The sequence below is a fragment of the Cebus imitator genome, unplaced genomic scaffold (genome assembly GCF_001604975.1).
Source record: "Cebus imitator isolate Cc_AM_T3 unplaced genomic scaffold, Cebus_imitator-1.0 Scaffold192, whole genome shotgun sequence".
Classification (NCBI taxonomy): domain Eukaryota; kingdom Metazoa; phylum Chordata; class Mammalia; order Primates; family Cebidae; genus Cebus; species Cebus imitator.
The window spans coordinates 901,011-919,678 of record NW_016107507.1 but is presented as its reverse complement, the minus strand read 5'-3'; the positions used below and the strand labels follow the sequence as shown (position 1 = coordinate 919,678).

General features: G+C 40.5%; 1 protein-coding gene across 3 annotated transcripts in view; it reads left to right on the top strand.

The window, feature by feature from the left end:
- Positions 1-2,388: 2,388 nt before the first annotated feature.
- The window catches only part of SLC26A3 (solute carrier family 26 member 3), a 42,214-nt gene continuing 25,934 nt past the window's right edge, over positions 2,389-18,668 (top strand). For 2 of the 3 annotated variants that reach the window (XM_037745111.1, XM_037745113.1), the window contains exons 1-6: positions 2,389-2,512; positions 12,424-12,641; positions 13,143-13,282; positions 15,074-15,184; positions 15,439-15,614; positions 16,933-17,097. In XM_037745111.1, coding sequence (XP_037601039.1) covers positions 12,511-12,641; positions 13,143-13,282; positions 15,074-15,184; positions 15,439-15,614; positions 16,933-17,097 — 723 coding nt within the window. In that variant the 5' untranslated portion in view covers positions 2,389-2,512; positions 12,424-12,510. The remainder of the gene's footprint in view (positions 2,513-12,423; positions 12,642-13,142; positions 13,283-15,073; positions 15,185-15,438; positions 15,615-16,932; positions 17,098-18,668) is intronic. The other variant, XM_037745112.1, reaches the window with a different exon arrangement.

Genomic DNA, 18,668 nt, shown 5'->3' with positions numbered 1-18,668 from the left:
AGCCTCTACTTTTAAGTGCAATATTTTCCAGTTCTTTTATCAACCAAACCTAAATACAAAATTTAATAAATGCATAGTGGTTCTAAGTGAATGTGCTGTACATATGTTAAAATAATAAAAAGCAGTAATATATAATAGTTAAAGACACGACAAAGTTAGGCTTTCTGGATTCCAACTGGCTCCAATAAAAACCAATAAAAATTAAAAGTTGAGATTTTATCACAAATGAAATCTCAGTATATTCATTTGTAAAATAGGAATAAAAATACTAAGCTATAATGGTTGTTATAAGGATTAAATGGGATAAACTCAATAAAATACATTGCCAAGTTCCTAGTTCACAGAAAACACTAATTAAAGTTAGCTAATATTGATAAAAGCATGATAAGTGACACCACAGCTCATTCAATTACACAGTAAGTACAGGTGTGAGCCAGATTTTAAAACACAGGTTCGGTTAATTTCTAACAAGCACCAGTGACCAGTCCACGTTCTTTTGGAACTGTCTTATATCAAACATAATTCACTGATTGAACTGTCATCGAACCACTATTTATTGAGTCATTGTTCTGTAGTAGATTCATTCTAGGTCTTGGGCATACAGTAGTGAATTCACCAAAGTCCCTGCCTGCATAGGGCTTTCATTCTAATGAGGGAGGCAAACATTAGCTAAGTAAACAATTGTGTATTTTAAAATTATGATGCTTTGTTTTAAAAAGTACATGCAAATTAACCAAGAAACTGAAAAAGATACCATTAGAGAATGCCACAAGAGCAGCTAATTGAGATTGGGAAGTCAAAGGGGTTCTCTTTGAGAAAGTGATGTTGAAGCTAAGTAACAGCCAAACGGAGAGGGAGGGAGAAGTGCATTTAAGCAGAAGAAATGATGTCTGCAAAGAGCTGGCAAATTCAGGGACTACAAGAAGCCACTATGGAAGGAGTGGAGAAAACAAAAGTAAGAGCAGGGCCAGATGAAGTCAGAGAGTTGCGCAGGGGGAGATCACGCAAAGGTTTTGGAGGCCTGTGATCCTCCGTGTAATCATCAGCCCCACAAACAGGACTAGCGTGAAAAGATCATTCTGATTAATGAGTGGTAAAGACACTGGGAAGGCTGCGAGAGGAAGCAAGAAGTGCAGCAAGATATAAGAGTGAAGATGAAGAAAGGCGATGGCTTTGGGATGTATTTTGGAAGCATGCTCAATAGGACTTAGGGATGGATTGGCTGTGGGTGGGGAAAGGTCTGCAAGAGGAAGTGTCAGAGGTGGTTCCCAGCTCTCTGACGTGAGTAAAGAGGAATATTCTTTACTGAAATGGGGAAGACTAGATGGAGCAGATTTGGGAGGAAAGACCAACAGGTTTTAATCTCAGGATGTGTCATGTTTGAGCTGCCTACGAGGCATCCAAGCAAAGATGTGGAGTAGGCAGTTAAATATGTGGACCCTAGAGGGCTGGGGTTAGAAATCTGAATATTGCTGAGAGCCATGGAATTCTTATATAGGGTGAGAGGGTAGCAAGAGGAAGGAAGTTCATAACAGAATCTTAGAAAATGCTAAAGAGAGAGTTAGAGGAGAAATTGGCAAAAGGATGAGGTGAAAAACAAGTGTGTTAAAAAAATTGTTTCAGCATTTTAAGAAGAGAAGATTTTAGCCTGGCATGATGGCTGAGGCCTGTGATCCCGGCTATTCAGGTGGTTAAAGCAGGAGAATCACTTCAGGCCAGGAGTTTGAGATGAGCCTGGGATCACAGCAATACCTCATCTCTAAAATTAATTAATTAGTTAATTAATTTTTAAAATAAGAAGAAGAGCTCCTGAAAGAGTAGTCAGCAGGACCAAATGCTTTGAAGTAAGATGAGAGTTGAAAGTATTCATTGTGTTTAGCAACATAAGGTTTATTGCTCTTAGGAAGCACTGTGGTGGGGGCAGCATTGGAATGCATATATGGCCTGTGGCCAGGAGTTGGGTGAGCGTCCATATAAAGGCCTTTGTCATACCAGGAGTTAACCTATACACCATTCTTTTGCAGCCCATGAGACATTCCATGGAGTCATCCAGCTAAAAACAACACCACAAACTCTCATCTAAACTGGTTGGTAAAATGTCAGGGAGACAATCCTTGAGAAGATTTTTAAGTCCATGTGCACATCTTCTGTGCAAATCTCTGCAAACCAATGAAATTCAGATACGCACAAGTGCAATGGGTGGGTTAATCTCACAAGGAACTTGAGGAAGCAATTTTCATCATCACTTCTGCTGATCAAAGTCTCAAAGGTCAAGATCACATTGCAGTCTTTTCATTGTTGTAAAAGTTAATGAAAGTTAATTATTAAAGCTGACAGAAAGGTAATTTGCCCACTGTCTTACATATCCTATATATAGACATCCCTATGCATATGGATGCATGCAGAGCCTGTAGACCTGAGTGGATGGATGCTGCCTCTTAGAACCAGAACTTAGAGCTTTATCTTGAAAATGTACCACTGTTGCTGAAGCTCCTCACCGAGTATATGTCAGGTAGGAACCAAATTTATTATTGTTATATTCAAACTGGTTTTCTGTTCCTTGAAAATGGTATTTTTTCTAATAAAAGCCAATTTAGAAGTTATTATTATGTTCTTGAGTTTTTTCCATGAGTGTGAATATTTTGAATGAATTCACTAATAAGCTATGCACGTATGTCTGGAGCACTAGCAATGTGGATTAAATATTTAAGTAGCCTTTAATTTAACAAGTAAATGGTTGTAGGCATCATTAAGTTTTAAACAGCCTTTTCAAAGATGTTAGTGTTCTTGCTTTAATTATTCAGGTAATTCCCTTAATTCTCCACCCAAATCTGACTTTATAGATAGATCATCTGCTCTGAGGGCTGGCAAAAAAAAGCTAGCTTTAAGTAAAGGGTCTCTCCAGGAGACAGAATCACCTAGTAGAACAGATTCAGAAAGGCCATCTGGTCCTAGCCAGGCATAGGGGCATGTACCTATAGTCCTAGCTACTCAAGAGGCTAAGGCGGGAAGATAGCTTAGGCCAAGAGTTTGAGGTCAGCCTAGGCAACATGGCAAGACCTTGTCATTTAAAGAAAAAAACGATGGTCGGCCTCTGGTCTAGAGGTGAGAGATTTATCTGCCAGGTGCCCTAGAAAGTCCAGGACTTTCCAGGACTTGGACTTGGACTAAGGGAAAGGGAAGAGGAGAAAAAGCAATGGGAGTAAGGATAGAGAATGGAAAGAAAAGAGATGGGGAAAAAATGGTCACTGGAAAGTAGCAGAGTGCCCTATGCCACAAGTAGGAAAATATCATATAATAAACATAATAGGATATAATATACTTAGTAATATATGGGTACTTATTCCTTGCATTACTAACTCTACCAAGATAAAATCTATTTTATTCTGTAAAATGTCAGGAAAAGATTATACAACTTTATATATGCAAGTGAGGAAAAATTTATTAAATCATTGGACTAAATAATTCTCTTTTCTGAAGTAAGTTGATCATTTCGAAAAACAGTGTCATGAAATTGGCTGAATAAAGATCATTCTTTTTTTCTGAGGTAGATTCTCGCTCTGTCACCCAGGCCGGAGCTCAGTGGCAGGTTCTCGGCTCACTGTAACCTCTGCCTCCCAGGTTCAAGCGATTCTCCTGCCTCAGCCTCCCAAGTAGCTGACACTACAGGCACGTTCCACTGTGCGTGGCTAATTTTGTTTATATTTGTGTTTGCTTGTTTGTTTTGTTTTTGAGACAGAGTCTCTCTCTGTCAACCAGGCTGGAGTGCAATGGCACAATCTCAGCTTACTGCAACCTCTGCCTCTCAGGTTCAAGCAATTCTCTTGCCTCAGCCTCCCAAGTAGCTGGGATTACAGGTGCCCACCACTACGCCCAGCTAATATTTGTATTTTTAGTAGACACGAGGTGTCACCATGTTGGTCAGGATGGTCTTGCACTCCCAACCTCAGGTGATCCACCCGCCTTGGCCTCTTAAAGTGCTGGGATTACAGGCATAAGCCACTGAACCTGGTCTGTTTGTATTTTTAGTAGAGATGGGGTTTCACCATGTTGGCCAGGCTGGTCTCAAACTCCTGACCTCAGGTGATCCACCTGCCTCGGCCTCCCAAAGTGTTAGGATTACAGGCATGAGCCACCACGTCTGGCCAAAGATCATTCCTAATGAAAAATTAGGACGCAACTAATTTGATTTCAGAAACAAGTAAAATGGGTTAACACAACATATACTTTGTTTTCTCCCGCTGGATAAGGGAATAAGTAAGCATTTAAAGAAGTGAATAAATGTATAAAAAGTTCCTAAATAGCTCATATTTGACTAAGAAACAAAATCGTTCAGAAAATGAGAGTGAATATTTTTCAATGACAAGAATAAATATATAATAATACATTGTAGCTCTTCTCTCCAATAAAGGTCTTTGATTCTCCAAAGAGAAAAGAAGAGCCTCCTCTAGCCTCTGTGTCACTTTGTTGAGAAGCAAGGGGGAGAATAAGCCAAGTCACCTCAAGGAGATTGGGCCCTAGGCCACCAGGCTTATGCTTTGTGTTTGTGGATATTGAGTGTAGGAGTGTGGGGCTTTTGTGCTCAAAAGCAAGGAACTTAAGGGTGCCTCACCTGGAGCTTTGTTCTCTTGCCTTGTCTTTGTTGGGGATAGGGGCTAAGAAGCCCCCCGACATTCAATATGTAGCAGAGAACATGTAGTGGAGAGAGTCTGTTATTCACAAGATATAGCTTCTCATCTCCATTTATCTTCTGGAAAGTTGGGAAAATCATTTATCTTCTCTCATCTCCATTTCTTCGTCTGTAAAGTGGTGATAATACAGCCTACCTTCTCTGCCTCCATCACACAGTAACACTCAAGGAAGAAAAGTGAAAGTGCTCAGAAAATCTCACAGCCATATAGAAATGGTCAGGGATTCTCTTTCACCTTCTGTGAGCCTACTGGGTATGAAACCCCTTGCTATGGTGCATCCCAGCATTTCTCTAATGGTTTAGCCTATGAGCCAACAACACCTTCTCTTTCAGAGTTTGGATCTCTCCATATCTTCTGACATGCTTTGCTTATTCCCCACTGCTTTGTCATCACCCCTGCCAAACCTATTCTTTAAAGTCTAACCCAAGACTCACAGTTCCTTCACAAAACCTTCCTAACTTTAACCCACATTCACATCCCTTCTTCCAATGTATTATCTGCACCAATTATTTTGGGCACTTCTCCTGTGTATGTAAACTTTAGAGTTAGGTCTATATCATTTATATATATTTTGCTCATAGTTCAGTTTATTTCAGCAAACTTTCTTTTATACTATGTCATAGGACCCATGCAAAAGGGGAAACAAATGGTTAAGATTTGGGCCTTGCCCTTGGGAAACTCAGTCTTAAAGGGGAGAGAAACATAAGTAATGACCATCCTGTATGACATGGAATATACAAGGTACTTACAAGAAGGAAATGCTTAGCTCTATCTAGGGATACCATGAAGCCTTTCCATCATTTTTTTATCTTCTACAACTCTGTTAGACACTGAATTCCTTACAAACAATAGGTTCATACATGTTTGTTGAAGGAATGAAGAAATGAATTAATGGTCAGCTGAGTTGTTTTTTAGAGACAGGGTCTCTTTATGTTGGCCAGGCTGGTCTTGAACTCCTGGCCTCAAGCAAACCTCCCACCTCGGCCTCCCAATGTGCCAGGATTACAGGCATGAGCCACTGCGCCCAGCTGTGCTGAGTTTTTAAGAATGAATTGGAATCTACCAGGTGTTGGAGGAGAAGAACACAAAGGAAATCATGTATACAAAGACACAGAGCTGTTAAATATCACAGTGTGTTAGGAACCTGCTGCAATTGTGAAGGAGGAATGAAGAAGCTCATGAGATAGACCAGAGCCAAAACAGGAAGGGCCTTGTATGCCATTCTAGGAAGCTTAGTTAGATGGATAATTTTAAAACTAGGTTAAAATAAACTGGCCTAAGAATGGAAAACTGCTACTTCTAAAGATAAGCTCAGGGTAAACATAGTCATAGAAAAGTTGGCAGCACTAACATTTTCCAACAGGTTCCAGCTGACTTTCGTCATGTGGACCAGTTGTAAATTCAGTCTAGTCAATATTAAGCTCACTCCTGAAACTGTTACCTATGAACTTAAGGCTAAGAAGTCTCCCTTTGTATAGTCTACTTTCAGTTTTGAGAACAGCCCTAGAAGGAAAATAATGGCCTCCTCCTTTGCCATTAGAAAATTGAAGGCTTGGGCTGGGTGCAGTGGCTTAAGCCTGTAATCCCAGCATTCTGAGAGGCCGAGGCAGGCGGACCACTTGAGGCCAGGAGTTCGAGACCAGCCTAGCCAACATGGGAAAACCATGTCTCTACTAAAAATACAAAAAATTAGCCAGGCGTGATGATGGGTGCCTGTAGTCCCAGCTACTAGGAGGCTAAAGCAGGAGACTCACTTGAACCTGGGAGGTGGCGGGTGCTGTGAGCCAAGATTGCACCACTGCACTGCAGCATCCAACCTGGGTGACAGAGCAAGATTCCATCTCAAAAAAAAAAAAAGAAGATTGAAGGCTTGCATCACTGGCTCATAGCAAACATAGTTAAAATATGGTGAGGCAAGGATTTGAAACCTGGTCTGCTTAGTTGCCAAAGTCTCACTCTTTTCTTTCTTTCTTTCTTTTTAGATCTCTTTTTTTTGAGATGGAGTCTCACTCTGTCACTCAGGCTGGAGTGCAATGGTGTGATCTCGGTTCACTGCAACCTCCGCCTCACGAGTTTAAGTGATTCTCCTGCCTCAGCCTCCTGAGTAGCTGGGATTACAGGTGGCTAATTTTTATATTTTTAGTAGAGACGGGGTTTCACCATGTTGGTCAGGCTGGTCTTGAACTCTTAACCTCGTGATCTGCCCGCCTCGGCCTCCCAGAGTGCTGGAATACAGGCATGAGCCATTGTGCCTGGCCCATAAGTAATTTTTTTATTGTGGCAAAATATAGATAATATACAGTTTATCATTTTTAGATTTTTTTTTTGAGACGGAGTTTCGCTCTTGTTACCCAGGCTGGAGTGCAATGGCGCGATCTCGGCTCACCGCAACCTCCGCCTCCTGGGTTCAGGCAATTCTCCTGCCTCAGCCTCCCGAGTAGCTGGGACTACAGGCACGCGCCACCATGCCCAGCTGATTTTTTGTATTTTTAGTAGAGACGGGGTTTCACCATGTTGACCGGGATGGTCTCGATCTCTTGACCTCGTGATCCACCCGCCTCAGCCTCCCAAAGTACTGGGATTACAGGCTTGAGCCACCGCGCCCGGCCATATTTGACTTCCTTTTTCAGCTCTTGGACAACGTGGTAATAGGAGTGATGGAAAATAATAGCAACAATTATTTCCCACCCTAGCCTCTGACCTCTTCTGAGCTCTCTTTACCAACCTCAGTGCTGAGACCTTTCCCCTCCAAATACCACTCTGGCCCCCTCTCATTCTGATGCCATCATTTCCCTGCTTCCATCCAACCTCACACTAACCAGAATGTGGAGCTTCTTGTGTGCTTGATTTCTGATTCCTCTATGGCTACTGATGGAGATCCCTCTCAAGGTGCTCACTGGAGCAATTATTTTGTTTGTTCTTCCATCTCTCACCCACTCCCCCAAGTACAGTTATCAGGACACTGCTGTATTTCCCATTGTCCAAGGACTAATTCATGAAATAGGGCTGGATTACCTGTGGTTTTCCACTGACTGGCTCAGGGATATGTTGAGATTCCTGAGGTGAGTCGTGTTTTCAGCAGATTGCAGGCACAGTATGGCATTTTCAGTGATGTCTCTATGAAAGCCTTCCTCAGCTTGAACAGCTATGGAGGGATGATGCTACTGAGAGCTGCCTTGTCCAAGAGTGGAGGCATCTAATGTGACTGCAGAGGGGCTGGGAAGTGTTCTGCACCCTTGCTCATCTGCTGGCTTCAAATGACTACTAACTGAAGACAAATCCTAGCATTGCTTATCAGCATCTTGGTTCAAATTAGTTGTTTCCCAGAAAAAAAGGGCAGACCTCTGAAAGACTAAAACACAGAATAGATAAACACTGAGTGAAAAGGTCAGAGTCACAAGACACTTGTCAGCAGAGTGGGACAGGCAGAGTGGAGTTTCCCATAACTGGAGGCCAGGCTGCAGGTTGAAAATGGGTAGAATTTGGAGGGGTGGGGAGGTATGTACATGACAATCCCTAGAAATATCAAAAAGTTGTTAATAAAAGGGAATAGTTAAATTGAGAAATTGAACTTCAGACATTAATCCCAGGATTAAATTTCTGCTCAAAAAATAAAAAGTAGAGAACAACAATATGTATGACTAAGCCACAGCACCAAGGTATGTAGGTATATGGATATCTATGTGTGTGTCTACGTGTGTGTGTGTGTGTGTGTGTGTGTGTGTGTGTGTATCATAAAGGTCAAAAAATCATAAAAAGCACATTAAAGGGAAGCAAATAAAAGTGGAAATATATACAAATAAGGCTTGAAGTTCTAAAATTAGTAAGAGAAAGGGACCCTGAGAATGAATTTCAATCCCCCCAAATCCACTGACACCCTAAGAAACCCAGAGATACATGAAAAATAGAAAATAGAACATGAAAAGACTTACATCAATATGGGTGTAATATTTGAAATGGGAATTGTAATTCCAGGAACCAGAAAAAAGTGTTTTCCAAGAATTTCTGGTGAAAACGTAACTTGTTCAGGTTAAAAAAAGTTAAGAAAATCTCTTTTGAATTCCTAATTAAAGTAGGTTATGCTCAAGAATCTCAGAAATGATGACATGGAGAATGACATTAATTTATGACTATCTGGAACATCTCTTCAGCAGAGGCTCCATTGGGGTAGTTGGTTCAGAGGCCAGCATTGTATGTTACATGTCGTATAGCTTTTGGAAGTAGAGATGGGTACAAGAGGAAAAAAGAAAGGCTGGAATGTGGCCCTCAAGTCTGGAAATATTTCTTTTTTTCTTGTTTTTTTTTTTTTTTTGAGATGGAATCTTGCTCTGTCACCTAGGCTGGAGTGCATGGCACAATCTCAGCTCACTGCAACCTCCGCCTCCCAGGTTCAAGCAATTCTCCTGTCTCAGCCTCCTGAGTAGCTGGGAATATAGGTGCCCGCTACCACGTCTGGCTAACTTTTTTATTTTTAGTAGAGATGGGGTTTCACTATGTTGGTCAGGCTGGTCTCAAACTCCTGACCTCAAGTGATCCGCCTGCCTTGGCCTCCCAAAGTGCTGGGATTACAGGCTTAAGCCACCACACCCGTCCAAAAAGATTTCTTAAGCTTCCCTGATTCCTTCCCTGAGCAGTCGCCTTGCAGGCAGTGCTGGAGTGTGAGGAAGAGGCTTTTAATGGCAGGACAGCGAGTGTTCAGGCTCCTGATACAGCTGAAAGTATAAGAAAGTCCATTAAGGAGCCAGCCACAGCCATCCTCAGAGAAGAAGCTGATCAGAAATGAAGTTATATTTCTCCCATCACTGTCATCAGCAAAAAAACAAACAAAAAAAACCTATAACTTAGCAGAGAGAAAACATACAACAGCCAGAAGAATATAAGTACCTTCAAGATCTTTTTTAGTGAAGATGACTAATAACTTTCTGTGAACTCCTTGAGGAAAGCATGAGTAAAGCAAGAAAAGAGTAGAGTCTTTCTTTTTCTCCCCCGTTCATAGCACCATCTGACAGAAGTACAAAAACACAGTGCTGAAGTCTTCTTCATCCTAAGGTTGGCTACGTTGCATCCTTGACAGGGTTAAAGCCACTCTTATAAGATACTGAAGATACCTTTGTGAGAAATCCAAGATGTCATAAGTGATACACCATAGATTAGATCTTAATTATTAATGCTCCAACCGTGTTGCTGGTAATCAACAAAAAAAGACAAAAATCTATGCTATGTACCACAAGGCACAAGTCACCTCCACTTTGTGAGCAAGTTCTTCTGACAATGGGAAGTTCTATTTAGTTAGCGGGATTTGACTTCTGAAGTGTGGGTGGATAGATGGAAGAGGGGATAGAAACTAAAGAGAAAGCAAGCACTTGGGAGTGGCAGGGGAGGAGAGGCCCAGAAAGCATAGCGAAGGAGGATCTAAATGTCATAACTGAAGCCCCGGTGGTGCACCAATCAACTACTTGGGAGGCTGAGGCAGAAGAATTGCTTAAGCCCAGGAGTTTGAGGCCAGCCTGGGCAACATATGGAAGATCCCCATCTCTACTAAAATATTTTAAAAATTAGCCAGGCATGGTGGCCCACGCCTGTAGTCCCAGCTACGCAGAAGACAGGAGGACCACTTGAGCCTAGGAGTTAAGAGGCCATAGTGAGCTATGATTGCACCACTACACTCTACCCCAAGCGACAGTGAAATCCTGTCTCTAATAATAATCATAATCATAAAGGAGTCATAACTGAGCTCAAAGAAACTCAAATTCTGAAGGTCAAGCCAGAGATTTGGGGTGCAGTACATTGCGGTCAGAAGTCAGCACAGAGGACTTTAGAGGAGGCTAGGAAATAGGGTGGGAAAGAAAAATCAGTGATGAAAGAGAAGTCAAGTGGGGCCAGCAGTAGAGGCCAGCATCTGATTCCTGGTTATAACTTGAGCAGTGCAAACATGGCTAAAATCCCATAAGGTATATGAGGCCATGGTGTAACAAGATACAATTTAGTGTGAGATAATTCTATTAATTACTGTGATTGAAGCTGAGGAACTACCGAGACCAGTTCAGTTATGGAGACCCCCACCCAGGCAGCACTGAAGGAATTAAGAAACAAAGAACAGCAAAGTGAAACATCAGGGGGCTAACAGCCTTCAGAGCTGAGCACCTCAGGGGCTGACAGCCTTCCCAGCTTAGAGCCTCAGGGGGTTAACAGCCTTCAGAGCTGAGCATCTCAAGCGGACTCTGACCCACGTATTTATTCTCTCTGAACAGGTGATCATTATTAATAACCAGATATTCTGGGTTTTCTCATAGAATAAAAATAAACTAGGCAGGCACCTGATGCCTGCTTACCACTGATCAAAGATGAACTAGAAAGCATTCTCCACTAGGGATCCACTAGGGGCAGGGTCACATATCCTGTGCTTAAAGAACTAGTTTAACTGGTGTATGATATACAAATACTGTTTACTACTTTAGAACACCCTGAGCAGTTTTCCACTTGGGGGGCCTGCTCGGTTTTCCTTGCTGTCTCTCTCAGCAAACAATACAGTCAATCATACACTCAGCAAGGAACAAAACTTGGGTATTATGAGTAGTAATACAGAACCAATATTAGAGGGAAAAATGCTAGAAGTTGCTTGGAACGTTCTTCAATAATGTTTATATTGAATAAGAGAGAAGCTGCATGACAGAAAAAAGCTAGCAAAGAAGTCTGAAAATGCAGTACCATTTTTACTATTTTACAAGCTGTATATCCCAAGAAAAAGTATTTCTATTTTAATGTGCGTTCAGGGTGTGTGTGATTATCTTCTCAGTTGTAAGAAGAAAATAATAATTATAAAATAATAAGAGTAACTGCCTCAAAAAATTGTGAAGGCTAACTTGGTAATCTGCATTTAAAAATTTTGTAAAATTGATTTTTAAGTATAATAGAAACAGGATTGAGATAAAAATAAAAAACTTAAACATCTTGTGTAGAAAATGCTAACAATTAAAGTAACTACCCTTTAGTGAATGCCTGTAGTGTGTTAGACATATGCGAGATGCTTTGGAAACCTTATTTAATCTTCACAGTCACCAGAAACTTGAATATCTTTATCCCCATTATGCAGGCAAGGCTCAGAGAGGTTGAGTAACTTGCCCAGGATCATTCCTTTAAAAAGACCTTATCACTCATGAATGAAGTAACCAGATAATATTTAGTTTGTTCCATAGTTTCCTTAACTATAAATTGTAAAACTCTAACTCCCAGAAACAATAAGGAAATAACTGAAATAGATAATACCTTTGAATTTCACAAATTTTCAATTTTACAAGGTAAAAAAAATCAAATTTTAAAATTCTGATGGGTAAATTGGAAGAGCCTGGACTGGAGTTAGGGGCAATAAATAGATTTTAAATCTAATCTGTCTGAACACTCCAATACCTTAACTTTGGAAACATTTCTGGGAAAAAAAGATGAGAGGATCTCGCTTTGCAAGTAAAATAATTGACTCAGTGATTCATAAATTCAGTCAATTTTGTTACTTTTTGGCAGATTAAAAAATAAAATAAAAGCTCTTGTTTACCTAAAAAAGCCATGTCCAATTCACTGGAATAAAATATCGCTGTCACAAAACACAATCTAGGTCCCTTAATCCTGCCTTTTTTGATCTTAAAAGGTGGTAACATTCAGTTCAGAGCTCACTCATCTGTAAATTGCATCACATTATCTCTGAGTTATTTAAGAAGCAAGCTCTGTTTGGTTTCAGGCATTTTAAACTGCTAAAGGCAAGAAGAAGTGTTCACCACATATTTCCAAAGGTCTTCAACTTGCCACAGCCAACAGAAAAATCAAAATGATTGAACCCTTTGGGAATCAGTATATTGTGGCCAGACCAGTGTATTCTACAAATGCTTTTGAGGAAGAACATAAAAAGAGAGACAGACATCATAAGACATTTCTGGATCATCTCAAAGTGTGTTGTAGGTAAGAAATTTTTTAAGATATTGGCATTAGGAATATATTTTTGAAGCACTTTCACCTAAATTTTCTAACTTTCCAAATCTCCTTTCTGGCTCTAGTCCACAGCCTACAGTCCCTTGCTCTTTGGTTTCCAAACCTCCTACTCCCTCCCAGAGTTGGAAAGGTAGTGTTTAAAATGAACCCCACCTCAGCTTATCAACACAGTCTTTCCAATTAGACAACTAACAGATGGGGACAGAGGCAGATTCTCATTTGAAATATTGCATGATTCAAGCTGAGGGTGACAAATAAGCTCTATTATGGTTAAAGAAAAGCAGGCATTTTTTAAAATCCTTCGTTGGTGACCAGAGGGCAGCTGACTATGGGTAAAGAATATTACTGAGAGTGAAATTACTAGTTTAATCTTTAGCATATTACTATCTTTACCAATTTCCCACTTACAGTTAGGTACTAAATTTAAAATTTGATATTAATTGACTGACCTGTGGCTTTCCATATTTTCAGCTGTTCTTCACAAAAGGCCAAGAGAATTGTCCTCTCTTTGTTCCCCATAGCATCTTGGTTGCCAGCATACCGGTTTAAGGAATGGTTACTCAGTGACATCGTTTCTGGTATCAGCACAGGGATGGTGTCCGTACTACAAGGTAACTTTTTTTTCAATATAATTCATATACTATAAAATTTATCCTTTGAATGTGTGCAACTCAGGGGCTTTCCATATAGTCACTAGGTTGTGCATCTGTCACCACTAATTCCAGAACATTTTCACCACTACCACCCCCTAAAACTCCCTTACCCATTAACTTCACATCCCCCTCTCTACACTTTCTCTATGGATTTGCCTATTTTGGATATTTCATATGAATGAAACCATGCAATACATGGCACTTTGTATCTGGTTCCTTTCACTCACTGTAATGTTTTCAAGGTTGAGCCATTTTGTAGCATGTATTGGTACTTCATTCCATTTTATGGACAAATCAGTATTCTATTGTATGGACATGTCACATTTCTTTATAATCCACTCATCAGCTAATGAACATTTGAGTTATTTCCACTTGGAGGCTATTACGAGTTATGAGTAATGCTAGTTTGGACATTTGTGTACAAATTTTTGTGTGAACATGCTTCAGTTTTCTTGGGTATATTACTAGGAATATAATTGCTGGATCATATGGTAACTCTATATTTAATCATTTGTGGAACTGCTAACTTATTTTCTAAAGTAGCTACACCATTTTACATTTCCACTAGCAGTATGTGAGGGTTCAAATTTCTCTACATCATCAACCCTTGTTATTGTCTATCTTTTTTCTTTTAGCTATCCCAGTGAGTGTGAAGTGGTGTCTCATTGTGGTTTTCATTTGTATTTCTCTAATGACTGACAATATTGAGTATTTTTTATGTGCTTATTGGCCATTTGTATATCTTTTGAAAAATGTCTATTCAAATTTTTTACCCATTTTTAAATTGGGTTATTTGTCTTTTTGTTGTGGACTTGCAAGGGTTGTTTATATATTCTGGATGCCAGACCCTTGTCAGATATACAATTTGCAAGTAATTTTTTCATTCTTTGAATTATTGGTTAACTTTCTTGATAGTATCCTTGCAAGTACACATTTTTTAATTGTAAAAGTCCAATGTGTCTGTTTTTTCATTGGTTGCTTATGTCAGGAGTCTCCGATCCTCAGGCCATGGACCAGTACAGGTCCGTGGCTTGTTAGGAACTGGGCCATACAGCAGGAGGTGAGTGGCAGGTGAGCAAATGAAGCTTCATCTATATTTACAGCCACTCCCCATTGCTCTCATTACCACCTGAGCTCCACCTCCTGTCAGATCAGGGGCAACATTCGATTCTCATAGGAGTGCAAACCCTATCGTGAACTGTGCATGCAAGGGATCTAGGTTGCATGCTCCTTATGAGAATCTAATGCCTGATGATTTGTCCCTGTCTCCCATCACCTCCAGTTGGGACCATCTAGTTGCAGGAAAACATGCTCAGGGCTCCCACTGATTCTACATTATGGTGAGTTGTATAATTATTTCATTATATATTCCAGTGTAATAATAATAAAGTACACAAAAAATGTAATACACTTGAATCATTCCCAAAACATCTCCCCTTCCCTGGTCAGTGGAAAAATTATCTTCCACAAAACCAGTCTCTGGTGACAAAAAGGTTAGGGACCACTGGTTTATGCCATAGGTGTCATTTCTAAAAAACCATTGACAAATCCAAGGTCACAAAGATTTATACCTATGCTTTCTTCTAAGAGTTTTATAGTTTTACTTCCTATGTTTACATCTTTAATACATTTTGAATTAACGAGGTAACTTATTTTTAGGGTCCAATCCTAAATACCTTAAGAACGAAATTAGAATGTCTTTGATTCCTCTCGCACAAAATAAGGACCCTGCTGCTTGTGTATTTACAGGCTTAGCATTTGCTCTACTGGTCACCGTCCCCCCAGGCTATGGGTTGTATGCAGCCTTTTTCCCAGCCATAATCTACCTTTTCTTCGGCACTTCCAAACACATATCTGTGGGTAAGTCAGTTACTGAGCTGATTAATGCTCACATTGTTTTTCTTTATGAATTTTATTGGCCATACATTGTATCAATTCCAAATTGCACATAATCCAGGAGAAGAGTCATGGTCTCCTGGGAGAATTAGGACCAGGTTTGAGAAGGAAGGCAGGGTCACAGATGGCAGTCATTTTACATGCTCTTATTCTGTGGTTGAAAGACAATATGCTTTAGGGAGGTGTTTACTGACCATGATTCACCCACTGTTAATTAGGTCCGTTTCCGATTCTGAGTGTGATGGTGGGAGTAGCAGTTACAAGAATGGTCCCAGATACCGGTATAACTACTCCGGAATCATCTAACAACTCGAGTGAGCTCAGTGATTCAATACTGAACGACAGGAAGGTGGTGGTGGCGGCAACAGTCTCACTGTTTGCTGGAATCATCCAGGTGAGCACCTTCTCAAGTAACTTGCCCACCTCAATCTGTTTGCCTTGACTGGTACACATCTCTCTGTTTTTTCTCCCCCCGGCCACCTTTCCCTGTCTTCCCTTTGGCTTGTGTTCCTCCCTCACGGCCCAGAGGAAATAATGTAAGAAGGGTCACTCGTCACAGCCAGAGGGAGAGGAGTGGGTCAATGGTACAACAATGAATGAATGCGGGTCTAGACAGAAGGAGGAAGGGGAATGGAGAGGCACAAACAGTGACAAGTGAAATGCTTCAACATGTATCTGGGAATTGAGAGAGTCAAGAAACATAACAGTATGCAAGAAATCGTCATACTGGTGGCTTTGGAGTTTTTTCTTTAACTCTTCAGCAACTATAATCTAGTTGGAAGGGACAGGGGCTTGGAACTGTTCATGTCAATTTTGGGGAAAACTGAAGAGGATTATGATGGGGCCTAAAGCCTCGCTCCCAAGCCGTATGCTGACACCCCTGCTGAATAAGGAAAATATCATGGACTTTTTGAGATGTTGCCTTAGTTTATGGATAATGATATTATTGGTTAAGGCCATTTCTTAAAGAAAGAAAAAGCCAGTTTCTACAAGGACATAAGCATGTGTCTTATTGACAATTTGATTAGGTTTTTCTAATATATTTCTGAATCTAGCATAGAAATGGAACCCACTAGGCTTTGTGCAGCCACAGCTCTGGCTGCATTCTGGAAACATGAGCAGAAAGACAGGTCAAGTATCCAAGGGAAGGAGAATCCACCCAATTCACTTTATTACAAAACAATGATGCTTTAAGGGGGAATTAACCATCCTTTTCCCCAGCTAGAATGAAGCACTTCTGATGTCCAATACGCAATTATGTATTTCTTAAGCAAGTTGAGCAACTTTGAGGAAATATGAATAGACACTCACTCATGCATGCTCCAGCAGCTAGAAAGTATAACTTAAAATTACATCAGCAAATTTATGAGGGCTGATGCTAGGTCAGATTCTGCTAGAAAAGGCCTATCAAAGACACCACAGTTAAAAATAAGGGTGGGTGAATAAGCGTGTTACTTCTTCAGGGCAAACTAGACTTATATCCTATGTGAATACCATGTAACGTTCTGCCTGGTGGATGGGGTGGAAGGGAAGGAGAAGGAGGAGCCTTGGATAGGAGGTATCCCAGGAGGCAGGGACATTTGCTTCTTCAAGGCATATACATACAGGTTCAGCCTTTACATTTTGTATAATATTATTTCAGTTGCGGATCTTTGCGTTTGCTGAGGCGTACTCCTAATCTATGCTGACAAAGACTTTTGTTCTCTTTCCAGTTGGCCCTGGGGATTCTGCGGATCGGATTTGTAGTGATATACTTATCTGAGTCCCTCATCAGTGGCTTCACTACTGCTGCCGCTGTTCATGTTTTGGTTTCCCAGCTCAAATTCATCCTTCAGCTGCAAGTCCCGTCACACACTGATCCATTTTCAATTTTCAAAGTAAGTATTTCTTGCACTTAAAAAATGCTGAAATATGTGAAACTCACTACTGTGTTCTTGGAGAGCTTTCCTTTAGTGCCTCTGTGACGGGGTTTACCTACAGGTTGTAAAATTTATTTGTATTTTAAAAAGTAAAGCCAGGCATAATGGCTCATACCTGTAATCCCAGCACTTTGGGAGCCTGAGGCAGGAGGATCACTTGAGCCCAGGAGTTCAAGACCAGCCTGTGTAATAAAGTGAAACCTCGCCTTTACAAAAAATAAAATAATTAGCCAGGCATGGTGGTGCATGTCTGTAGTTCCAGTTTCTTGGGAGGCTGAGGCAGAGGATCGCTTGAGCTGAGAGTTAGGGTCACAGTGAGCTCTGATTGTGCCAGTGCACTCCAGCCTAGGCAACAGAGAGAGACTCAGTCTCACAAAAAAAGACAAGAAAAAGCAAGAGAACAATACTGAAAACCAGCCACATCTACCATCCAGCTAATGTTAACAACAAATTAAGTAATACTTTTCTTAGATTTGACTCAAGTATTTTCCGCCCCCGCCAAAAATCTATGTTAAAAGCTTTATCATTTTGTCCCAAGTTTAAAAATGTTTCCTAAAATCTTATTTTGAAAAGAACTTTGCTAATTGAGTTATGATGTTTTCCTATTTCTGAGCAAACAGGTCTCATTCTTTATAATTGAAGTTCTTGGGTCTTTTTTGCATCCTGTTTAGAAAACAAAAGAAAATTGACTGATATGTAGACAGGACAGCAGCTCTCCTCTCCTCCAGAGGATGCAAAGAACAGATAGTGTTCTTAGTTTTAAAATTTGGGACAAAATGGTAAAACTTTTAATAACAGATTTTTTGGGGGGGAAATACTTGAGTCAAATGTAAGAGAAGTGTTACTTAATTTTTGTTGTTGACATTAGCCGGATGGTAGATGTGTTTGATTTTTAACAACTTCCAACAGTCTTTGAAAGTTGAGACAGCGCTTGCTCCACATGGGAACCAACACTCTCTTAGCTCCATCCAAAGGTATTCCAAAAGTGGAGTGTTCTAGAAGCAATTTGGGATCCAGTTTTGGCCTGCTTGAGCTTTTCTGGGTACATGAATATGGAACCCAACTAGCTTCAAGAAGTAAGACCATGCATAGTGCACAGTTAGCCAGAAAACTATTTCCCAAAAGTGACATAGAGAGTCAGCTAAGAAATGTGAGGGGGTCTAAACCCAAAAGTAAAAGGCCAGGAATTGAGCATGCTAAGCAAAACTATCAACATCAGAAGTTACTCCCTGGACAGATTACTGATGGCTGTGAAATAAAAAATGATGACCAGAGAGACCTAAGGGCAGGAGACCAGTTGTAAAAATGTGAAAAATATCCAACAAAATTTGACACTAGCCAAAGACAGTCTCAGTAAAAATGGCGAAAGCATCCTTAAACTAGTGTGCCGCCCACACTATGCTAACTTACTCTTCTCATATCTCCATTGCTACTTTCTACAATTTCACATTCACAGTTAAACATGAGCAGAACAGGAAATCTCTATCAGTCTCTGTCAGTCCTTTTGTTCCCATGTTTATTTTTATTTG